The sequence below is a fragment of the Otolemur garnettii genome, unplaced genomic scaffold, assembly GCF_000181295.1.
Source record: "Otolemur garnettii isolate 467f Iridium unplaced genomic scaffold, OtoGar3 scaffold00002, whole genome shotgun sequence".
NCBI classification, from domain to species: domain Eukaryota; kingdom Metazoa; phylum Chordata; class Mammalia; order Primates; family Galagidae; genus Otolemur; species Otolemur garnettii.
The window spans coordinates 49,258,715-49,269,083 of record NW_003852397.1 but is presented as its reverse complement, the minus strand read 5'-3'; the positions used below and the strand labels follow the sequence as shown (position 1 = coordinate 49,269,083).

Below are 10,369 nucleotides of genomic sequence, written 5' to 3'. Positions count from 1 at the left end.
GTCCTAGGAGGTTGAACTGGATTACCTGTGAGGTTCTTTTTACTCTTAAGATTTTTTTCACGTCTCTTAGGTTCCATGGAGTTTGCTGTTCCTGAATAGAACACAGATGAGGTAGAGAGTGGAGCCCGCACACACACAAGAGGAGGTGTAATTGTATAGCTTTATCTGCCATTCAGATATGACCTGCATTTTGTCAAAACCTAACCATCCCCTAACTACCACCCACCCTTCTAGAGCTGAAGAAAGAATACTTAGCTGAGAATACAGTTGAAAATGTAAGGAGTTATTTATTCTATCTTTAGCTCTGACCTATCCTCATATATGTATTTTTTTTTTTTGAGGGAGTTTTTGTTCCAAAGGGAGAATTGACATTTGGTGACCTAATTGCTTGCTAATAAGCTGGTGCAATGACCTAAATATGTGCAATTTTGTTTCTGCAACAAGCTCCCCATTGTCTGTGGTATCAGTTGAATGTCCTTGTGGCTACACAGTACTGGGATTATAGTCACTCTTCAGGCAAGCAGTTTTAGGATTCACCAGTGATTTTCAGTATATTACATTATAAATAATGTTATTCTGTACCAAGAAACAAATCACTTAGAAGCAATTTCTTATGTTGATGCTCTTTTCATTGTTTCAATGTGAAAATTGTTATGTATTAAATCAAAATGTCATATCTTTTCCTTAAAGATCCATTATATCTTTGAACCTTTGTAAGAAGAGTAAACATCTACCTAAGGCAGGAGACCTAGCTTATTTCTTCAGATTGACAGATTTTTCAATTTGACCTTATTGTAAGGTTTTTAATAGTGAGTTCATTCATAAATTCATATAATTACATAGGTGGAGCATTATAATTAATGGCAAACATTAAAAACTTCTTTTTATAAAAAGATTTTGAATAGTAGTCTGTTGAGGATAAATGATGGAGAATTAGTATTTAATATAATGACTGTTAATATTAAGAAAGAGTTGAATTTTCAGAAAGACAGTGAAACTGAAACAGAGAAAGGCACAGGGTAGTCATCCGAATGTTTAAATCACCAGAGCTGTTGAGTAAGACCATCTTTTAGTCACTAAGACTTCCCAAATGTACTGATACTAGGAAGTCACACATTAAAAAGCCATTTGCTTTTTACAAAACTGGTTGTAACCTTCAGAAACCTAATCTTTTGGGGAAAACCTATACAGACATTTGTAATTGTAAAATTAACTTAATGGACGGTATTTCATGGGGGAAACAAGTACAGAGTGGGAGTAGTGGGAGTCAGGAGACCTCAGTTCTTGTCTGTGCTTGGCTAATTTGGGGCTTAACCTGCCAAAAGGTTCATTTCTATAAACATGGGAGTGGGAGACAGCCTTCCAAAGACCCTCCCAACTCTGAATGTTTGACAGTTTCCTTAATTATGGTAAAATTTTACATCATTAGAAGGAGCTACATTTAGTATATAGTTGTTAGGTACTTAGCTTAATATTCAGTATTTGTATTTATTGTAATGATGTCATGCTATTGAGAACAAAACTGTTTACCAAAAATAATAATTGTGCCTTTTTACTTATGGGTTACATTTACCATTAACATCTTACCTAATTCAGTGACATTTTCTTTCTTCCTGTTCTTGAACACTTCAGTATTTAATGTTGATGATCACCTACTTCTCGAAATTCTTGCTTCCCTTAACTTTCACAGTTTTTTCTTCTTTTTATTTTTTATTTGTTTGAGACAGTCTTACTTTGTTGACCCAGTTGAGAGTGCTGTGGTATCAGCCTAGCTCACAGCAAGCTCAAACTCCTGGGGTCAGGTGATCCTCCTGCCTCACCCTCCTGAGTAGCTGGGTCTATAGGCACCTGCCACAATGCCAGGCTAATTTTTCTGTTTTTAGTAGAGATGGGCTCTCACTCTTGCCTAGGCTGGTCTCGAGCTCCTGAGGTCGCCTCTTAGAGAGCTGGGATTACAGGTGGGAGCCACCATGCCCAGCCACATTTTCCTTTTTTTAATTCAAAAAAAGTATGCTTACCCCGAAAAATCAAACAAAAAATACGATGAAAATAAAATAAGCCATTACTCCACCCCTCACGCTCCTACTTTCCCAGGCATCACTGCTTTATTAACAGTTTGGAGTGGGTTTACTTGCTTTTTAAGAAGTGTTCTAAGTGTTTTTTTTTTTTGGTAACACTTTCTATGATTTGTCCTGTGCTCGCTGCTCTTTTCTCTCCTACTATTGGATGTGGAATTCCTTAGGCCCCATCCAATCCTCTGCTCCCCCATCTTCTAACCTAACCAGGCAGGCGCTCCCTGCTGCCTTCCTCTAGAAGTCTGTGTTCCCTTGGATGATCAGTACATAAACACGTCTAGCTTCTAAACCATTCTTTTCATCATCCCCATTCATTTGGGTCAGTTACCTTATCTTTGGGGCTTGCTGTGCAAGTTCTTTCCTTTATGAACCTGTTCTCTTTAATCCCCTACCTGGAATATCCTCTGCCTCTCCAGATTGTGTGTCTCTCGACCCTGGTTTGACTCCTGCTTTTCCATTCATCCTTCTCTGCACATTTTCCTGAGACTTTCTGAATTTATGTATAAGGCATACTCAATTATGTGGTATAAAATGTATTTTTTTCTTGTTTCTTGTACATTCTTGTTACTCCCTCCTTACTTGTTCCTGTACATATTACACTGTTGGATATATCATATTCAGATCCACTTTGTACTAGGGATTGTAGTACTGTGGGAGATTATAAAGGACGTTTAGTCGTCTCAGAGATGAGGAAGCAGGAAAGAATTTCCTACTGAATACAGCTGGTGGTACTGACTTGGCATTTAACTGAGTGTAGGAACAGTAATGTCCAAGTTTAACATTGTATCCCTTCATTCTCTTAGGATGTCCAGGCTGCCTCTTGATATTTCTCTGAGTCTGAAGGATAGTAAGGACTCCTGTTGGAACAGGACTTTAATGACTTGAGACTGACTGCTTCTGGACAAGCTAGATCCTGTCCCTTTCTTACTGAACCTACATAAGCAGTCCATATTTATACTACAGATAAGATTTTATTATCATATTGTCTTCACAGATGAGTGTTCCTAATAATCTAATTATTATAATAGGAGTGGTTCAGGGTGGTGCCTGTAGCTCTAAGGAGTAGGGCGCCGGCCCCATGTACCGGAGGTGGTGGGTTCAAACCCAGCCCTGGCCAAAAACTGCAAAAAAAAAAAAAAGAGTGGTTTGGGGGAGGTGCACACCTGTAAATCCTAGCACTTTGGGAGGCTGAGGTGGGAGGATTGCTTGAGCTCAGGAGTTTGAGCACAGCCTGAGCAAGAGTGAGACCCCCATTCCTACAAAAAAATAGAAAAAAAAATTAGCTAGACATGGTGGAATGCACCTATAGTTTCTCTCAGCCCTCCGCCTGCAACTCAGTAAAAAGAGTATGATTTGAGAGCAAATATTCTCAAACCCCAATCAGAGTTTTAGGTTTTAGGTTGGCATCTTCTCACAGTTATTATACCTGAGGCATATGTTGCAAATTTTTGTAAAAAAAAAATCTTAAAACGTGGAAAAGATTTAACATAGAGGCAAGAATAACCCAAGTTGGGATATTGGACATTTAGTATTTTATTATACTTAATTATGTAAAAACTCAATCCTTTAATTGCAATTATAGGAAATTAAGGTAGTACCTTTACACAGAGACCTTTGGGGATTTGCCTTTTTGTTGTCACGTTTTATCCTATGGTGTAATGATTCTGTCACCTAACATCTATTGAGGGAAGTTATCTGGGATTTGCTTGGGCTATTTCATGCTCACAGGAAATTAAAGGGATGGGATCTGTTTTCATCCTTATATAAATTCTTTTAAGTAGTAGGGATACATATATGAATTTTTTTATTGCCAGTAGGAGGAGAGGGAATTGCTTAGAGGCTTTGTATATCAATTTAGGTTTGACTACTTTCCTTTTAAATTATTTTGAAATAATTATAGATTCATAGGAATTGCAAAAAAAAAAAAAAAAAAAATTGTACAGGGAGGTCCCGTGCCTTCATTTGTGTGTGTGGTTCTGTGCAGTTTTATCACAGCTTCCTGTAATCATCCCTGCAATCAAGATACTGAACTGTTCATTGTCACAGGGCTCCCTTGTGCTACCCCTTTACAGCCACAACTCCCCCCTCCCTGCCCACCACTAATTGGTTCTCCCTTGTTATAACTGTTATTCAAAGAATGTTGTATAATTGGAATCATACGGTGTGTGTAATTTTGAGACTGGTGTTTTTATTTTACTTTGCGTAATTCTCTGGAGATTTATTCAGGTCATTTTGTTTGTCCGGTTTGTTTCCTTTTATTGCTAATATTTTATGGTATGGTCGTACCATAGTTTAGCCATTGATGGACATATGGGTTGTTTCTGGTTTGGGGCCATCATGAATAAAATTGTTATAAACATTCATATACTAGTTTTGACACAAACATAGTTTTCATTTTTCTGGGATAAATGTGGGAGCGCAGTTGCTGGGTCATGTGATACATGCATGTTTAATTTTTTAAGACATTGCTAAACAGCCAAAGTGCCTATGCCGTTGATTTGTTTTTAGTGAAAATGTTTTGTTAATTTTGGTAGCAGTCTTGTTGCTGTCTGGCCGAAGCGGGTGAGATGGCCTTTAGCCGTTGACTTGGGTCATTAGTCATTTTGATAGCTTTGGCACTCAGAAGGAAATTCCCTCAGCTTCCACAAAACCCACTGCCTGAGTGAACCACTCTCTTCAGTCTCTTTTCCCATTTCTGTCTAGTCTGCAGTCGTTCATTCTACCAGCTGAGCTATCAAAGGTACACATCTTTCCTCCTGTTTCTTAGAGAAGAGTTAGCGCCAAAACCTGAGCCCTCAATCTTACCTGTAGAGTCTTTTTTTTCTCATTAGTTTCTTGAAATTCCTTTTTCTTTGACATCCACTACTACCCTATCTGGCTAACTTTCCCAGCCACAGTTCTTGATTGGGCTATCTCTGATCCCTTACCTTGTCCTTCCTCCCCTTGTAATCTAGCTGCTGCTGCTGCTTTTTTTTTTTTGAGACAGTCTGCTGTGTCACTCTTGGTAGAGTGCAGTGGCATCATAGGTCACAGCAACCTCCAACTCTTGCGCTAAGTGATTCTCTTGCCTCAGTCTCCTGAGTACCTGGGACTACAGGTGCCCGCCACAATGCCCTGCTATTTTTAGAGGCAGGGTCTCACTATTACACAGGCTGGTCTTGAACTCCTGAGCTTTGGCAGTCCACCTGCCTTGGCCTCCCAGAGTGCTAGGATTACAGGCATGAGCCTCTGCACCAGGTCCTATAATCTAGCTTCTTTACGTGAGTGTGCTGGAATTTTTCTTGCTGATGTCACCAGTAACCTTCTCATAGCTCAGTCTAATGTAAATGTGTCAGTGCTGTTCTTACTGGACTTCTGGGTAGCATTTACCACTCTTGATCACTCTCTTTTTGTAGAAATACTTTTTCCTTTTCTGTTCCCCCTTGGATTGCTGCTCCTAGATGGTCTTTGCTGGTGTCCGCCCTGTTCTATATCCCTTAAATTTTGGGATTCCTGAGTTCTGCACAGGCCAACTTTCCTCATTCCATGTGATTTCATCCCTGCCTCCCACATCTTTCTTTATTTGCATCTCAGGGCTGCACCCCTGAGCTCCAGACCCATATATTCATTTGTCTTCTAGTTACATCTCCATCTGACTCTTTCACTGAGCCCCTCAATTACAGCACATTTAAAATGGAATTTATTCTCTCCCCAGCACCTTTGCCGTTTAAAAAGAAAAAGAAAATAATCCCGATTCTCCTTAATGAGGACCAGTATGGTAATACCATATATAGAATAGTGGGAGTGCTGTTAAAAACCCATCCGTATAGGGCGGCGCCTGTGGCTCAAAGGAGTAGGGTGCCGGCCCCATATGCTGGAGGTAGCGGGTTCAAACCCAGCCCCTGCAAAAACAGCAAAAAAAAAAAAAAAATTGCCTAATTTATATAAATGTTTTGACACAATGACCATGCAAATGACATGAAATTTATGTGAACCACCTTGATGAAAGTATTTCAAAATGTATATGAAAACACTACACTGTACCCCATGTTTCCATTAATGCATACAGCTATCATTTAATAAAAAAAAAAACCCATCCATATTTAGTTGAATTGCCTTGTTAACTGTTAACCAGAGTTAACATTCTCCTTTCACCGTAACTAAAGCATCCTGACCCCACAGCTGACATCCACAGCCTGCATGGTCAGTAGGTGCCTCTTTAGCACTCTTGCTTGTGTCCTGAGTTGAGTGGTATTGTTCCCATATTGGTTTATGCTAACTATAATTTGGTGGTCAAACATTTTAATTAAATATTACACACACTAAAATTGAATATGAAAGGAATCATTTCTATGAAAACTAAATCGAGTGCTTTGGAAAGACCCAAAGATAAGTTGCTAAAATATTTATATGCTATAGAAAGGCAACTATAAAAGGCTAGTAAAACTAGGCTGATCCTAGGAAGGTGATGCATTCTGTTTCTCAAGTGTCTAAGATCGTGCTACACTTCAAATCACATCAGTCTGCAAGTGGTAGAAGATGATGTTGATAATTATAAAGGTAGAAAACATGACGTGGAATTCCAATCACTAGACCCATGCTCAAAGAAAAGACCCAGTTCAAAAGATTGGTGAATAAATGTGCCTTTTTGTTTTATGTTAGAATAAAGTGTTTAAGGTACAAATGTCTTATCTCATGGGCAAATATGTATCATTTCCTGTGGTGCTTTATTTGTACTCACTGCATCTCTCTGTGATTAGCTCCTCTTCTTCATTCCTACTACCCTGGTCACTGTCTTTTCCCAGATTTGCTATATTAGCTTCCCACCTGGATGACTGCTCTGAATTTTGCATGATTCTTTTCCCCTCTCCACGTTGTAGCCAGCAGGAGCTACTAAAAGCATAAACCTGATCACGTCATTCCTTTACTTTACAACTCTTAAAATCCAGATTCCTTAAACGAGTTAAAGAGAACATTTAGATCTGGCCTCGGTTTACTACTTCTACTCTCACATAATTTTTATGCTGCCATTCCTTTCCCTCAAACTCTACATTACAGCCGTCTTGATTTGACCCTCTTTCACAGTTCAGTTGGGGTGCTAGGGGGAGGGGTGTGTTCTCATATGTGTGTATTGGGTGAAGGGGTGCCTTCCTGTCTCACTTCAGCCTTTCTATATTGTGCTGCTCTGCCAGAACCTCTCCTTTCACCTCATCTTTCACCTCCAAAAACTGACCACGCTGTCCTTCAGGGCTCACTTTCCTTGGGGAAGCCTTTGTTGTAGGTGTGTATTACTCGAGTTGAAGACCTCTCTTGTGTGCTTTCATAACAACACCCTGCATTTCCTCTGTTCTGGCATTTAGCACACAATAGTTTATTATTTGTTTACCTGTATTTCCTGCAAGGCAGCTAGAGTTCTGTGTAGACAGGGTTTATTAATTAATCTTGTTTGCCATAGACTCCATATTAACTGTTGAGGAGCCTAACTGGGCCTAACACCCCCTCCTGAAATAAAGAACACAAAGGAACTAGTTGGCCCCACCCCTGGAGAAATTTGTGCCAAAGGACCCTAATTCCCCAAAGCCCTCGAGGCAAGCTGTAAAACTTGCCCACCCCCTGCAGCCCCATGTAAAAGGGGTCTCTCACTGCCTCCAGGCACAGATACAATCTTTGCACTGCCCAGGAGGTCGCCCTCTCCTTTATATAAACTTGGCATGCACTTCTCTGCTCCAGTCTCCTCTCTGGTGCTGTCTCCCTCCACACTTCATTAACATTTGAGTAAACGGATGTTTTTTTGAATTCTATAGGTTTCTTTAAAAAACACTTAAATGTTTCCCTTCTTTTGTAGGTGCTGTCTCTCTTGGCCTTTGTCTGTGAAGAAGTTGTATCACAGTGTACTTTGTGTGGAGGACTTTACTTTTTCGAATTTGTAAGCTGCAGTGCCTTTCTTTTGAGTCTCCTCATGTTGATTGTGTATTTCACTCCACTTTATGAGAAAATCGATGCCACCAAAATAAAATCATCGGTAAGCATGAAAAATAGAATCTCTGTGTTAACAGAGTAGCTATTCTGTAAACTTGCATAGTTTTATTGTTCAAAGTAATAATGATGCTTTCAAAACTCAGCACACACACACAAAAAAAAAACAAAAAAAATCCATTGTTCCAATTCTCTGCCTCTCAGCAGCTCAGTTTTCCCCCTTCTCATCCCCTTGCCAAGGGAATGACGGGGAAGGTGAGATTGGAATGAGAGTGACAAGCGCTGCCAGTAATTCACCATTATTGGTGGCTCAGTTTAAGTCACATTTGATTTTTTTTTTTAAAAGCTAGGATTTTGTTACTTTTGATTTCTCACATTTCAGAGGATCATTCATTGGTTCTACAACTATTAATTGTCTGCCTTTCGTATACCAAGCATTATACTAGACACTGGAAATAAAGAAATAATCTAATATGAAATATTTCTAAATAAAGTGACAGTTCTGTGTATGTTTTGCTTTGATTATGAAAAAAGTTGTCTATAAGTAAATTATGGAATTCATTGTTCAGAAATTTTGTTATAATAAAATTGTGTTTGGGTGTATAGATGTTTAACTTTCTAAAGACTTAGTCTGCTGACCCTGTGTTTTTATTATGTATGGTTCAGATTTGTGGAGTGACAGATGCAATAATTGACACACACACACACACACACATATATATATATATTTTTTTTTGGCAGCTTTTGGCCGGGGCTGGGTTTGAATCCACCACCTCCGGCATATGGGGCTGGCACCCTACTCCTTGAGCCACAGGTGCTTGCCATATTTTTTTAAGTTAAAAAATAAAAAGTTGATGCCAAACAGTTAAAAAATAGCTTTGAAAAACAAGTGGAATCTGAGTATCTGAATCAGATTCATTAACTATTTGATGAGAACATACACACATCTGGCAGTTTGTGGGACATTTGTTATAAGCCTACTACCTTTTAGGGATTAACTCTAATCTTTAGAATCACCTTGTGATACCATTACTATCCCCATTTTGCAGATGAAGAGATGGAGGCACAGAGGTTTGAAGTAACTAGTTGAAAGTCACATCATTAGGAAGTGGTGTAGATGGGAATTAAACTCAGGTAGTCTGGCTCTACAACCTGTGTTTGTTGAGCACTGCATTATTCTGTCTCAAAAGGATTTGTCTTGTTTAAATATCTCCTTCAGTGTACTCCAAATATGAGAGGGTAGAGTTTTCTATTTGTATTAATCAAAGAAATAAAAAGTGCAGAAAGTACCACAGGCAAGCATCTCTTTTAGAAGCAAAGAGAAAACTTCTTAAATTTTTTTTAAGTGTTAAGTGAATGATTTGACGGTATAGGAATTCTGTGTTGGATAGTTTTATTGATAATAGGTTTAGTGGAGGTTGTGTTTCAGAAAATTCAAAAAGTGTCAGATTGGCTTGGTGCCCATAGTACGGTGGTTGTGGCACCGGCCACATGCACCAAAGTTGATGGGTTTATACCTGGCCCAGGCCAGCTAAACAACAATACAACTGCACCAAAAAGTGGCCGGGCGTTGTGGCGGGCACCTGTAGTCCCAGCTACTTGGGAGGTTGAGGCAAGAGAATCACTTAAGCCCAAGAGTTTGAGTTTGCTGTGAGCTGTGACATCACGGCACTCTACCCAGGGTGACATATTGAGACTCTGCAGAAAAAAAAAAAGTGTCAGATTTAAAATAACACTTTGAAGTGGCTATCATTTTGCCAGTTTCCCCTCTGTATCAAGGGTGTATGTTAGTGACTGTTTTCAGTTAGCATGTGATAGCCTTATGAGGTAATGCCCATGAGAGTACTTGGAAACCCATGGAGCATCTCAGGGTTGTAAGCTGCATTGTAATGAGATGTGGAAGCTCTTATGTAGTGGATAAGCTCATCATACAAGCTCATTTTAGATTACCCACTTGTAACACTCCAAGCCAGCATATTATTTCAGGCGCTTAAGTGTCTGAAAAACACTACTGGCATACTTGTATTTAGTTAATGATGGGTCATTTTTTTGGTTCACTCTTTTCCAAACTGCTTTCAGAGCATCAAAGTACTCTCAGAGATGCCATCCTAGCATAGAATACTTTGGAAGGAAAGTAAAATTTTTTTTTTTTTTGCTGAAAGTAAGATGGAACTGTAATAAATGTTTTGGCTTTGATAATTTTAGTATGCCCTAGAGAAAAAAAGGACACAAATACATTACCTTTTGGAGGGCTATTTTTATTAAGAGATTATTTTGTAATGTACTCTCTCAACATACCCAGCCCAAAAGTAGAGATAGTCTTTCTTTTTTTTTTTTTT

At 39.1% G+C, this 10,369-nt stretch overlaps 1 protein-coding gene across 2 annotated transcripts in view; it reads left to right on the top strand.

Annotated features, from left to right (window-relative positions):
• The window catches only part of CMTM6 (CKLF like MARVEL transmembrane domain containing 6), a 22,318-nt gene that overhangs the window by 4,491 nt on the left and 7,458 nt on the right, over positions 1 to 10,369 (top strand). The window contains exon 2 of one of the 2 annotated variants that reach the window (XM_023513898.1): positions 7,900 to 8,049. In XM_023513898.1, the coding sequence (XP_023369666.1) occupies positions 7,900 to 8,049 (150 nt within the window). Of the gene's footprint in view, positions 1 to 7,899; positions 8,061 to 10,369 lie in introns of both variants that reach the window. The other variant, XM_023513894.1, reaches the window with a different exon arrangement.